The sequence below is a fragment of the Penicillium chermesinum genome, assembly GCF_028974085.1.
Source record: "Penicillium chermesinum strain IBT 19713 chromosome Unknown utg000008l:1.0-1752722.0:1.0-1753981.0, whole genome shotgun sequence".
NCBI lineage: Eukaryota > Fungi > Ascomycota > Eurotiomycetes > Eurotiales > Aspergillaceae > Penicillium > Penicillium chermesinum.
This window is the reverse complement of record NW_026695318.1, coordinates 1,548,010-1,561,410: the sequence shown is the minus strand read 5'-3', so window position 1 is coordinate 1,561,410 and position 13,401 is coordinate 1,548,010. Positions and strand designations below refer to the sequence as shown.

The window sequence follows — 13,401 nt, the reverse complement described above, 5'->3', positions numbered from 1 at the left end:
GTCAGATATTCTCTGGTTTAATTGTAATGGATGAAGATGAGATCCCGTTTTGAAGACATGGTCATAAATTGCTGGTCCCTGGGTAGTGTTCGAGAGCCTCGGGTGATTCGCGCGAATCGAACTAAAGAAAGCTCTGCTTTATAGCAATTGCGTTTCGAATTGGAACAGGTATTATCAATCATATAATATTAATTGTAGCATTATCTTAGTACTATTGCTATGCTCATGAAATCAGACTACATGTGACTTACCGTGGATTGTTTTTCCGAGGTCACTCGACTTGAGCGTGGCGATCCGGGCAAGCAATGTCTTCCCACTTGCGTACTTACACCAAATTCACAGTTCGGCTGCTTCGGTGTTCACAGCAATAGTAGTGGCTTTGCCGCATCTTCATCTTTGTAATCCTGGCACGTGAAACTATTGATAGACCCTGGATATGCACAAGGTGAAGGCCTGGGTTCCCTTGCTGAGGGACGTCATTTGCATCATCGCTCATTGCTTTCCATATTCTGACGGACTGACCTGAGCATAGATGCCTATTCCAAGGTTAGTGCAGAACTGGGAACTAGGTGGTCCACAGTAAGTAGTAGCTGGTTGTCAAAAGCAGCGCGAGATTCTCTTCTTGGCCTTCCAAGACACCTCGCAACAAGGCAAAGTTCCCTCCGAGCTGGTGTCGAGAAGATCAAAGGTGATGTCCTCAAACACCCGATCCCACTCTGCCTCTTCCAGCAGCGCCTGGCTCGGCTTTACAAGGTGGTGCTTGAATGTAAAGCCGATTCAGGCGCTGCTGGTGGTTTCGTTGTAGTTTGGCTTGGGTGCAAACAGTGCAAACTCGCACCGAGAAATCTGAGAAAATCAACTCCGCAAATCCGCAGCACGACCATCTTCGATCTTCGCCTGTCCCCCAATTTTCCTGCTCTCGGTGCGCTTTGGAGTGGCCACACCGACTTCATTAACAATCATGGCCCCAAGACACCTTCTCCGGGTTGTAGCGCCCATCCGGACCATCTCGTCTCCCGTCGTTATCACGCGGTCAAGAATCACTCCTAGCCTCTCAACACCCATAACAAGTCGATCAGTCTCGGCCTCAGCTACCCAGTCCTTTCCGGAATCCTCACCGTCTGCTCCGCAATCATCAAACACGATCAGCCACAATGACCTCAAACAGCCTTCCCTTCTCCACAACTACCCTTACGCCCTGAAAACCGGTACCGTCGAATCCGTCGGCCGCATGGACCGCACCGCCAGGGTCACGCTCCGCACTCGTGTCTGGGACAAGCGAGTCCACAAATATTACCCCAAAGACGTCAGTTACCTGGTGTCCGATCCCCAGAACTCGCTGCGCGAGGGCGATGTAATTGAGTTCTCCTCTGGCGCCCCCAAGAGCCGGCACGTCCACCACGTGGTCGAGCGCATTATTACGCCGTTCGCCGTCCCTATCGAAGAGCGCCCCCCTGTCCTATCTCGCGAGGAGCGTGAGCGCGAGCGTGAGCGCCGCTGGGCTGAGAAGTATATTCGCCGCGAGTCCAGGCGGCTGGGTGAGCAGGTGGACCTGGCAGCTATCGCTGAGCCCTTGATCGGAGCGGAGGCGCGGGAGCTCTCCAACGCTCAGTTGATTCATCTCATCCACCGTGGCAACGAGCGAGTAGGCAAGGTGAAGAAATTGGTCTCGGAGAGGTTGCTCGAAACTGCCCAGGAGGAAATAGAAACACTGCAAGCAGAGGCTGAAACGTCCCAGCAGGAGACCAAAAAGGCAGGGAAGAGGACCGAGGACGAGGTGGCTGTGCAAAATTGATTAGCATTGTCTAACCGCCTTGGCTTTGCCATTCACTTGTGAACTGTTCTAATATTCCCAACCCACCCCTGCATGCCATGTCACATCTTTGTACTATACACTACAATATACAGCTTTCATACCGAGCCTCTTTTCTCGAGTCACGATAGTTGCACTTGCAAACCAGATGACATTATTTATCTATGTAGTTAATGGATGTCATGACCAGCAAAATGGAAACGTTGCGGCGTTAAAAAGAACTATTTACGGGACGAGCCCGTCAACCCAGTCCGAATGCCTCACGGTATCAAACAGCGTACACAGCATGGGAAGAATCATCTTCGATCGACGAGGGCGCTCCCAACCCCTGCATCACTAGTAAATGGAAGAAAGTCACTGGTATCATGGAAAGAGAAACTAACTCCTTTACCCTGAAAAGACAAAAAAGGCTCACACCGAATCTGAAACCAACCTGTGGACATGTATGCACACGGAGTTCAGCCGATTTTCATATAGACTTGAGCCTTGAGGACCTTGGAAAATTTTGGGGATAGGCCAAGAAGCCTCAACAGTCAAATAGAACACCAACTCTATCAACATAATCTGCACAGCATTCGGACCTCATGATGCGAAAACCTTCACTTTGAGGTCCACACTACCGGTTGCTAGGACGCAGCGGATAGAAAGTTTCGTCGCTGCCTTGGGATCGTTTTTAACTCCGTTTGGTCCACCCTCTGCGCTGCCATTTGCTCCAGCCTCACCGTTAGGAGCACTCTCCTTGATCAACGGAGGAGCCCAGCGAATGGCACTAACGAAGTGTCCGTGGGCCTCGATCGTGCGAACACATTTGCACTCTTGAGTCAGATCCCAGCATCGAATTGTTTTATCATCTGAGACGGAAAGGAGGTACTTTCCACCGGGATGGAAAGCCAGTCCTCGAACCCAATTGTCGTGGCCGACCAGGGTCTTGAGCAAGTTGCCTCGTGCGTCCCAGAGGCGCACGGTTTTGTCACGCCCGCCGGAGGCTACGAACTCGGCGGCTGACGATGCCGGTGGCGGCTTCTTTTGTCCAGCAAGAGGCGCAAGATGTGGATAGCTTGTCGCAGGGGCAAAGGCTACACACTCGATGTAGTGTTCATGGCCCAAGAATGTTGCCCTAGTTTCCCCCGACGAGATCTCCCATAGGCGTGGAACTTGATCATCGCCTGCGGAGAAGAGGAACCGACCGTCTGGAGACGGCACGACATCTCGTACCCATGCAGAGTGCCCGTCCAGTGTTTTGACGCAGTATCCCGTTGTCACATCCCATATCTTGAGCGTCTTATCGCGGGATGCAGATACTAACAGGTTCCCGGACATGGGAGATCCAGCAGCTCCTGATGGAACAAAGCGGACCGCGGACACACTGTGGTCGTGGCCCGGCAGAGTTCGAATATTCTTATACTCATCAGCCGGGTCCCATAGCTTGATCGACAAATCAGATGAACACGAAGCAAGGAGAGTTCCTCCTCGCGGGCCACCGTAATCCACATCCAAGACAGCTCTCGTGTGGCCTTTGACAGTACGTTCGAGCTCGCCGAGTTCCCAATCCCAGATCTTGATGGTGGTATCTTCTGAACCGGACGCGAGGGAGGAGAAAATGGGATGGAAGGCGACACAGGTCACGGGTTCACGGTGCGACTCGAGATCGTGGCGAGCAGGCGCTCGCGGCAGCCAAGAGGCGGGATCCTTATTCTTCTGAGACAATGACGTGGGGGTCGCGGTATCTAGTTCTGTCTGGAGGGCGGCGCATCGTGATTCCAGGTCCATGATCTATAATTATAATTCCAGCTAATCAGCCCCTTGGGAACTCAAACTGGACAGTATGACCTTGGCCCAGCATTGCTTTCCCCACCTTTTTTTGTAATCGAACCACGCTGGTCCATTTCTTCTCTAACAGCCCTTCATATTTCTTCAGCGTAGAGTCGTCGAGCGTGACCGAGTCGCCAAGCTCTTCTCGTAGTGCTGCGGAGCTCTGAGGCAAGTTCACCGAAGCGAAATAGGCGATAATTGACTTGTGTCTGCGGTGGGAAAGTGATTAGCTGACGCCAGAAGAGATCACCAAGAGATACATACAGCTCCTCCGCCTGCCGCGCCGTGAGGAGTTGGCTCATGCTGCCGGCGGACTTGTGTGTATCCCAGGCAATGGGTTGTCTACCTCCGCAGCCGGAGGGTTGGTGCGAACAGAAGACCAGGCCCTGGAGGAATTAGCCCCAAGAATGGACAGGAACAGTATAAAGAAGAAGAAGAAGAAGATCAAGAGCGAGGAGGTTGCAGATCGCAAGATCCCAAAGTTGGCGCTGATCGATTTGCCCCCGTCCACCGCGGGGTTTCCACCTCAAAACAAAATGCGCCAAGCCTACTTGTTTACTTCCCGGTCCTGCTGTTTACTGCTCCGTCTTCTTCCCCCCCAACCCCTCCAAGTACCTCCCCGTACTGGATCCCTCCTTTGAAACGGTTCTTGTTTTCAATTTACCTTTAGCTTATACCAGGCCTCCCTTTTTTCGACCTGGTGCGGACGGAGACGACAAACTACACCCGTTGCTTTGGGCACCAAAGAAACCAATCCACCATCGGTAAGCCCGGAGGAAGATTTCTCAGGCCTCGAGGCACTCCGTTCTTGCGCATTTGGTCGATTGTTGAGTCCGGCCGTCGCATTCGCTGGATCCTCTGTGCAACTGTCGCTAACCGCCTCGATTTGAAAGATTTACGACCTCGTTTCACCGTAATTTTGACCATATCGAACTCCCCTAGCCATGGCCGAGGAACAGGACTTCTCTTCGCTACCGTTACCCGACCGGTTTTCACACAAGGTGCGCTCTTTGTCCGTTTCATGGTCTCCCCCGCGACAAGCATCCCAGCAAGCAACCCCTCCCCGAAATTCACTAAAAGCCTCCCGCGAATATAGAACTGGAAAGTACGAAAAGAAGGCTACGAAGATGCAAAGGCACAATTCGAGAAGAGCCCTGATGAATCAGACCCTGTGTTCACGCCATTCTTACAAGACCCCAGTCTGTGGAAAGGGGCTGTCGCAGATTCGAATGTCGCCGCGCAGGTAGAAGGCTTGAGCTCATACTGCTCATTTCTGAAGTTCGGAGGGGCGCAGGCATGTTCAAGGTAAGATCCGACTTCCGATCATCCACGACCCAGGCTGGTGATGGTGGCACTGACTTTCTTGGCTTTAGGACTCGAAACCTCACGATCGGCCCGATTGCGGAGAAGGGACTGCCGTGTGCCAGACCGGCGGGTAAAGCCAGTGCCCAAGAGGCCTTATTGCTATGCATCGAACTAGATAAAGCCGACCCAGTGCTCGAAGATCTTTTACCCACACTATCTCACAAAGTACCTAAAGTGATTGCGGGAACCTTAGCAGCATTGACGGTCCTCTATCATAACTTCGGATGCAAGATTGTGGACCCCAAGCCCACTTTGAAGGCCCTCCCAAAGGTTTTTGGACATGCCGACAAAAACGTGCGTGCTGAAGCCCAAACCCTCACAGTTGAACTATACCGCTGGCTTCGCGACGCGATCAAGCCTCTCTTTTGGGCCGATTTGAAACCCGTGCAGCAGCAAGACCTGGAGAAACTCTTCGAGAGTGTAAAATCAGAGCCTACTCCTAAACAAGAACGTCTTACTCGTGCCCAGCAAGATGCGATGGCTACGGCTAGTGCTGCCGGCCCGGCTGAGGGTGGAGCAGAGGAGGATGGTGGTGAAGACTTCGGTGAAGAAGAAGAGGAGGAACTCGATCTTGCAGAACCCATCGACGTCATGCCGAAGATCCCAAAGAATACCCACGAACAGATCGCCTCATCGAAGTGGAAAGATCGCAAAGAGGCTCTAGATGCTCTCTATAATGCGATTAATGTCCCTCGGATCAAAGACGGCCCTTTCGATGAAATTATGAGGGATTTGGCTAAGAGCATGAAAGATGCCAATATCGGTGTCGTGACAGTTGCCGCCAATTGTGTGGAGTTGCTAGCTAGGGGCCTGCGCGATGGCTTCATGAAATATAGAACGGTCATTATGGTGCCCATGCTGGAGCGGTTGAAGGAGAAGAAGCAGTCAGTGGCCGACGCTCTCGGGCAAGCACTGGATGCGGTCTTCCTGGCTACAAACCTCTCTGACTGCCTCGAAGATATTCTCGAACATCTCAAGCACAAGAATCCGCAAGTGAAGCAGGAGACCCTCAAGTTTCTTATTCGCTGCCTGCGCACCACTAGGACTGTCCCAGCCAAGCCAGAGATCAAATCAGTTGCTGATGCTGGAACAAAACTGTTGACAGAATCTACAGAGACCGTCCGATCAGGTGGTGCGGAGATTCTAGGTACGCTGATGAAGATTCTGGGGGAAAGAGCCATGAACCCCTATCTGGATGGACTCGATGAGATTCGAAAAACCAAGATCAAGGAATATTATGAGACTGCTGAGGTCAAGGCCAAGGACCGGCCAAAGCCGATTGTTGCGCCTCCCAAGCCTGCGCCGGCCGCTAAGAAAGCCGTTCCTGGTAAAAAGCCACCGATGGGACTCAAGAAATCAACCCCGGCAGCGGCTCCTGCACCACCTCCTGAAGACTCCCCGTCTAAGCCTGCGCCCAGGGCCATTCCCTCGAAGCTCGGTGCTCCCAAGGCCGGCGGCATTGCCCCGCCCGGGTCGAAGCTGCGTAGCAAGCTCGGGGGCCCAGGAGGCTTGGCTTCACCCCAAAGGCGAGTTGCTGAGCCTCCAGCCGAAGAAGCGGATCCCCCCTCCTGCAGCACCAAAATTTGGCCTTGGCCGCGGCCTTGCAGGTCGGCCTATCGCGAAGCCTTCAGCCCCTGCTGAGCCCGCGCCCGCACCCGCTGCACCCGCCTTTAATGCCATCTCAGCTGCAGAGCGTGCCGAGCTAGAGGAACTCCGCGCAGAGAAAGAGAAGTTCACTCGCGTCATCGAGGACATGAAGTCTGAACGAGCCAAATTCAATTCTCAGCTTACAGAACTGCAAAACCAAAATGCGCAACTCATCGAAGACCACACTCGAGACGTTCTGAGTATTAAGGCCAAAGAGACCCAACTCGTGCGAGCTCGCAGTGATGCGGAGGCCGCCGAGGCCAATGTCCAGAAGCAACAACGCGAGATTGAGCGCTTGAAGCGGGAACTGGCTCGAGCTCTCCGTGCGACTGCTATGAGTCCCTCTGCCACGTTGTCTGACACTGGTAGCATTGGCATGGCGGAGTCCACTTCGATATATCAAGAACCTGTCGGCAACGGTCAATCTGCTGCGGCGCGTTCTGGCCTCCATATGGGAGCCAGGTTTGAAGGTGGTCGTCCTCGGAGCTACGCCTCCGCTAGTCCCAGCGAAGAGAAGGAAAACAATGGACTCGACTCCCCAGGTCTTGGTAGCCGGGAAGGGGGCCTTGGCCGTCGTAAACTGAGTCCAACCTACGGCTTGTCCGGCATTGCCAGCCCAACCCGATCATCTCGGGGCTCTCTTAACCCCACAGATGACGAGCAACCGCGGTCTGCGGAGCCGGCGGAGAACTGGAAGCGAGCTGCTGAAGTCACAAGCCAACTGAAGGCTAGGATTGAGCAAATGAAGGTATGTTCCCTCAGCAACCTGCGAGCAGACTATGTACTCACGATGGAATAGGCAAGACAAGGAATTTCACGACCTCCTACTCACCGCTAATGAATCACCTTTGCCACTATTATACCCCCTTTTCCCCCCCTTCCGAAGTGTGCTTTAGAATGGGTTTTCTTCATGATGCTATCAACGATTCTTGGTCTTGGGATGGGCATCTCTGGTCTTCTGGGAGCGCTGGGCTGGGGTTCGGGTGCTTGGCTTCGGTGCTTTTCCCTTCCATGCTCTTCCTGGTGCACACTTTGTATTTCCCTGTAATATTGCCCTTGCGTTTCCTTTCGATATTTTCCCGAACCAGTCTTCATGGTTTCTCTTCTGGGGACGTGGTTCTATTGCTCTCAATGCTTGGTTATTTCGAACTGTACAACACCCAATACATAGTTTGAATTCTTCGGAAGCAAATCCTTTCATTAGCCTAATGGCTAGCTTCTACACTCAGTATTGATGTTCCAGAGGAGTTGTCATGGGTACGCAACATATTCTGACGACAGTAAGGTCCCGTTGGCTGGAGCGCCCTCCAAAGTTTAGTTGCTGCTTTGGATTGAAATAGAAGCAATCTGTAGCTCATTGGCCCCAGGGTCAAGCTACGCCAGTCTCAAGTCTCTACGCAAGACTCGAAATGACCGCTACCAAGAGGTCCCCTGTGGGGGCCGTGTGCAGAACAGCAGACCAGCAAATGGAAGAGCCGCAGGATGCGCTCGCACGGCAAAGTGCGTCCTTTCTACTCCGAATCAAGTCCTCTGCTTAAATACGCGCTACCATCCCTAGTCCCACAATGTGGGATTTTCGTTTCCTACATACTTAGCAGACATGAATGATCTCTTGAAGATGTGAGAGATTGCTCTCATAAGAGTGAACAGGGAGAGAAATATCATTCATGGGTATCTGCAGAAAGTGGTACATAAGGCCGTCGAAAAGTTCGTGAGCAGTGAAATTCTTTTCTTTGTTAGAACGGGAGGTGAAAGGGCTCGTCGCTCCTTCTCTCCATCTACAGCTAAACAAAGAATTGGCCGTCAACAAGTTAACCGGAGCTTGAACACCTTTTGAATTCCCATCCAAACTTTTTGTAAGAAGCGCTTTTGAAATTATGGCGATCCCGTCATAAGAAGAACCAAATTCACGGAGAGTGAACTTAGACCTTGATGGCGTTCTCAATAGCCTTGCGCTTCTTCTCGGTGCGGTCATTGGCCTTCTGGCCCATGATACCACCACCCCAGTGACGGCGGGACTCCTCGTTCTTGTCAGTGTAGCCCTCCTTGATGGCAGAGAGGAGCTTGGAGAACTCGGCCTTGTCCTCAGAGCGGACCTCGGTCAGAGCCAGGACGGCGGAGGTCTTCTTGTGGACGACTGTGCCGAGACGAGCCTTGCCCTTGACAATGGCGTAAGGGACACCCATCTTGCGGCAGAGAGCGGGAAGGAAGACAACCAGCTCAATGGGGTCAACGTCGTGAGCGATCAGGACGAGGGAAGCCTTCTTGTTCTCGACCAGACCGACGACGTGGTTGAGACCGTACTTGACGTGGTAGGGCTTCTTGCTGACATCCTCCTTCTTCTTGCCCTCGGAGACGGCAGTGGCCTCCTGGACGAGACGCTCCTTCTTCTCGGCCTTGGTCTCGGGGCGGTACTTGGAGAGGAGCTTGAAGGTCTGGGCAGCAGTGTTGCGGTCCAGGGTGTTCTGGAACTGAGCGATCGAAGGAGGAACCTTCAGGCGGAGGTTCAGGATCTTCTTCTGGCGCTGCAGGCGAACGTACTCGGGCCACTTGACGAAGCGGGACAGGTTGCGCTTGGGCTGGATGTCCTGGCCGATACCGAAGTTGCGGGAACGCTTCTCGATGAGAGGGTTCTGCGGGGAGGTTCATACACGGTTAGTTCTACCTTCACATCTTCTTTTTCTCGGGCTCCCAGGGTGGAAAGAAACGAACCTTAGCGGCCTTCTTGGACGAGCCAGCCTTGCCCTGGGGGTAGGGCAGAGCGGCAGTCTTCTTTCCGGTCTTGGGAGGCTATCATTGAGAAAAGAAGATCAGCAAACTATTCCACCACAGGCTGCATCTTCTTTGAACTCTAGAGAGAACATGATCTAGAGCCGTGTCACGGGCTCTGGATCATGCCTCAAGCCAGATCATCATCGATTGCTTCAACATCTCTTCCGAGACTGTCGGGCAATTGACGGAATGACTTCGATCACGAGGATCTGAAGCTAGACAGAGTTGTCTTTGGCATCGCTGCAGCATGCGACGCCTGTTGAAGAGGCTATCAAGTGCTTACCACCATGTTGTCGACGGGGATCGTTGCGCGAGTTGACGATTGACGAAGAGAGAAAGTTCGAAAAGTTCGGTGTGAGCTTAATGAAATTCTCGTGGGTCGCGCTAGTAGAGCATGTGACCAGGGTTAGGGTATTGTACTACACGTGATGCCAAATTTCTAGTGTCACGTGATATAGACGGAGCATGCATGGAGACCCTGACATGAGAAAAGAGAGAATATCAGAAGAAGAGAGAACCCTTTTTATGTCGGATTGGAATTGGCGGTTTCTCTTTATGGTTTTCCTTTCGCCGTTCTGAATACAATTATTCCTGCTGGCCCGAGAATCCGAACGCAGTGAGAACGTCCATGATGTATCAAGCATACGAAAGTTGCAAGGCACAGAATCCCGCTAGTTTCTTCTATCATAACGCTCGGTCGAAATTAAATTGGAATTATGATGGGGTATCAAAGGCCATGAAGGGCGGCTTAAGGAACCTTCCCACCGCGGTTACCGCCATGCTCCTAATGTTGGGATGGATCCTCTTCCTAAGCCAGCACTGCCAGCTTGTATGGCTTTCCTTTTGCCCGAAGAACCTTCTTGGCTGCGCACACCAGCGACAATCTTGTCGATATTCGTCTCCACCACGACTCCGCCGACGATCATCTCGCTCAGCACTGCATGCATGGATTCGTATCCAAAGATAAGATCCAGTTCGCAGACGTTCTCGAACAAACGGTCTAGCGCCTCCACAAAAACTTGGATCAAATCGATAAGAGCCAATGGCGACTCCATCGATGTGGAGATCATTATGAAAGATAGAGTAGCGTAGGTGCGGTACGTAATTTGGGTTGGAGCATCAGATGGGCCGCTGGCGCTGGAACTGGCGCCCTGTGAAAGAAGAGGAGGAAGCGGAAGGAAATTACAGGCACTAGCAGGACGCTGCGCCACAAGCCGATATATTTGAGCAATGAGAGATTGCTGGGTTTGCGTATCCTGAAGATGAACGGCGGGTTAGTTCGGCCCCGCAGAGTGCATTCGGGAAGGGGTAGGGAGATTGCGCACCAGCTGCGTGTAGAATTTGGTCAGACGAGGCTGGCCCGTATTGTTGAACACTAGCACTGCGTTTATCATGGTGGCGTCTAATAAGGCGGACCGATCGCAATGGAGGAGCGTCGAGGCTGTTCGTCATTCGCGTGGATGATCGTTTCTTATCGATAGGCCGTATGGTCTGTGCGCGTCCGGATTAATTTGACGCGACCATTTTTGGTCTTCAACGAAGACTGGCGAAACCATGAAGAGGTTGATCAGCGCGCAGAGAGTCTTCGTACTTACACAGCGCCTATACTCTACTACGCGAGCTTCTGCAGATTTTTCTTCACCCCTGGCGGCGCCAGCTCCTTTCAACCCCAACAAACGCGAGCTAAAAAACCTCACGCCCTCTGATCTCTGCTATCATTGGGATACCATACCACCGACAGCAGAACAACTCGCCTTTGCCAATAAAGTATTTACTCCTTCGAGACACTCTCCTATAAAGCTATGGTCTGCCAGCAAGTTTCGCACGACACCGTTGTCGTCCTCGGAGCCCGAGGTAGCGTTTCTTGGGCGGTCAAATGTCGGTAAAAGCTCGTTATTGAATGCAGTAATGGGTCAAGAAATGTGTTGGACTTCTTCCAAACCTGGACGGACTAGGGAGATGAACGCATTTGGTATTGGAGGTACCAAAGGCGGCGAGTCCAAAGTGGTACTTCTAGATATGCCAGGGTATGGTAAGGCCAGTCGAGCCGAATGGGGTTTGGAGATCATGAAGTATCTACAAGGACGAAGACAGTAAGTGATTTACTTTACTCCATTAGTATTTTTCAAGAAATTAGAGGGCGGGCAACTCTGACTGATGCGATTCAGGCTTCGGCGTGCATTCATTCTCATCGATTGTGAGCATGGGATCAAACAAAACGACGCAGAAATTCTGAGACTCTTTCGAAGATTCGCGATCCCCCACCAAATAATTCTGTCGAAAATTGACAAGGTACTTGCTAAAAGTAAGAAACAAGCCAAGGCAGGCGCCTCGGCTATAGGCATCCAAAGGCTCCAGACTTTACTCCACAAGTTAAAGCCAGATATCCAACCTGACCCACGCATTTCAGAGGGCCCTGGAGCTCTTGGTGAGATCTTGACTTGCAGTGCGGATACATTCGTTTCCCCTGGCCAAGCACTTGGCGTTGATTCCATACGGTGGGCGATCCTTGCTGCAGCAGGCATTGATGGGAGCTTACAAGGGGTGAAGCCTGCGCATGAGATCGGTACTCAAATCTCTGAGTCGTGAATGGTTTTATGATACCCAAATCTTATAGTACTCTTCTTTTACCCTTTGCCATGAGTCCCTCAGGGTCTTTAGTATGTTGTTCTACTGGTATCTTTACGACTGTATATAATGTGCCGAGCCCGCCGCAATAATCTACGCCGACATTGGCATCTGTATCCCTCTACAGCCAGATAGTTGCGGACATTCAATATGAACTTGAGACTGCATGCACATGGTCGTGGCTGACGATTGACCTCTAGGCATCGGGGTGCAAGTGGTGAACGAAGCTAAAGTGCCATTCGGAAAAATGTTCAGGGGCTTTTTCTACGATAGAGCTCGACTACTTGCCTTACCAGGATTGAATCTGCTGATGGTTTGTTTATCTGATAAAGCGTAGATGTCATTTGGAATCTACCGAAGTTTCATATTATTCGCAGACTCCTACAGAGTATAACCAATGGGTCTCCGTCCCGTCTCGGAGAAAGAATCGTCAATATGAATCTCTCGCATCGGAATACATAGCCTGTGGCTGTTGTTTTCCGGATCAAACGGTCGTGCCTCATCCTGCATGTAGTCTTCTTTACTACCATCGCCATAATCAAGGGTCATGGCCTCCGAGGCCATCGGTAGAATCGTTTCCGTCGAACTTTGGAATTTGTTCAGGTAAACTTCGAGAACTGGTAGCTAAAATGAAGGCCTTTCAGAAAAAGATGGTGCCTTTCCGACAGCTTTAGATGCCGAATCCTCCATTCTTGGGTGTCTACCAACCGGTCACAATTCTGTGTGCTCAGAACGTGCCGAGTCGCGATTTTGATGGGTGATGGCTTCCTTTGCCTTTGCAATGGGGGCTTGTTTGACCTCTCGCATTATAGAGAACCGTGGCTTCTGTGTGGGAGATAGCTTTCGACGCGTGAAATCCGTGAGTATTGGCTTTCATTTTGTGGGATATTCTTTTAGAGACTTCTCGTGGCGTTATACAGACTTCTTTTGGGGTTGTATATATTTCTCTAAGTAAGTACTAACGTCACGACATTATATCATTGATGAAGAAGTCTGGCATATTACGCGTCTTGAAACTTACATCCGCTCCGAATCGGACTTCTAGCTTTGTGCTGTTGCCTATGCCTGTATTAAAGCTTTGAGAGTTGCCTCGAGGGTCAGAAGCGAACTGAGCAGGTTGAGAGTGTCTTTCATGGTTCCTAGCGTGAGCAGGATGGCCTGCTCCTCAGGCTTTTCAAAATACCACCAAATCTTAGCTATGAATTGATCAAATTGAGTAGGCGTCTTATTTCCGTTTTATCAGAGGTGTGAGGTTAGTTGAGATTGATCGATCTTCATGCGTGCCGTAGGAGCCTGAGAATGTAGTATTTTCTCGAATCCTTTCTAGCGTGCTTTTTTGATTACCTGGCCATCCAGCGGCAGAC

The 13,401-nt window shown here is 51.6% G+C and overlaps 6 protein-coding genes across 6 annotated transcripts; 3 read left to right on the top strand and 3 right to left on the bottom strand.

Moving 5' to 3' along the window:
* Positions 1-961: 961 nt before the first annotated feature.
* On the top strand, positions 962-1,795 carry N7468_010392 (uS17 family ribosomal protein; the record flags this gene model as incomplete). Its single annotated transcript, XM_058479687.1, has 1 exon — positions 962-1,795. The coding sequence occupies one exon, from the start codon at positions 962-964 to the stop codon at positions 1,793-1,795; it is 834 nt and encodes a 277-aa protein (XP_058326255.1).
* Positions 1,796-2,395: 600 nt separating this feature from the next.
* Positions 2,396-3,927, bottom strand: N7468_010391 (WD40 repeat domain-containing protein; the record flags this gene model as incomplete). The annotated part of the gene is made up of 3 exons (XM_058479686.1): positions 2,396-3,586; positions 3,669-3,834; positions 3,890-3,927. 3 exons carry the CDS (start codon positions 3,925-3,927, stop codon positions 2,396-2,398), a joined length of 1,395 nt encoding a protein of 464 aa, XP_058326254.1.
* A 105-nt stretch (positions 3,928-4,032) lies between these two features.
* N7468_010390 (putative spindle pole body component) lies at positions 4,033-7,436 on the top strand (the record flags this gene model as incomplete). Its single annotated transcript, XM_058479685.1, is given in 5 exon segments — positions 4,033-4,198; positions 4,306-4,626; positions 4,732-4,930; positions 4,999-6,520; positions 6,537-7,436. 5 exon segments carry the CDS (start codon positions 4,033-4,035, stop codon positions 7,434-7,436), a joined length of 3,108 nt encoding a protein of 1,035 aa, XP_058326253.1.
* A 1,123-nt stretch (positions 7,437-8,559) lies between these two features.
* On the bottom strand, positions 8,560-9,501 carry N7468_010389 (60S ribosomal protein eL8; the record flags this gene model as incomplete). The annotated part of the gene is made up of 3 exons (XM_058479684.1): positions 8,560-9,270; positions 9,350-9,427; positions 9,457-9,501. The coding sequence occupies 3 exons, from the start codon at positions 9,499-9,501 to the stop codon at positions 8,560-8,562; spliced, it is 834 nt and encodes a 277-aa protein (XP_058326252.1).
* A 678-nt stretch (positions 9,502-10,179) lies between these two features.
* Positions 10,180-10,803, bottom strand: N7468_010388 (putative AP-3 adaptor complex subunit sigma; the record flags this gene model as incomplete). Its single annotated transcript, XM_058479683.1, has 2 exons — positions 10,180-10,665; positions 10,735-10,803. 2 exons carry the CDS (start codon positions 10,801-10,803, stop codon positions 10,180-10,182), a joined length of 555 nt encoding a protein of 184 aa, XP_058326251.1.
* A 160-nt stretch (positions 10,804-10,963) lies between these two features.
* Positions 10,964-11,998, top strand: N7468_010387 (translation initiation/elongation factor MRX8; the record flags this gene model as incomplete). Its single annotated transcript, XM_058479682.1, has 2 exons — positions 10,964-11,502; positions 11,578-11,998. The coding sequence occupies 2 exons, from the start codon at positions 10,964-10,966 to the stop codon at positions 11,996-11,998; spliced, it is 960 nt and encodes a 319-aa protein (XP_058326250.1).
* Between the last annotated feature and the right edge of the window lie 1,403 nt (positions 11,999-13,401).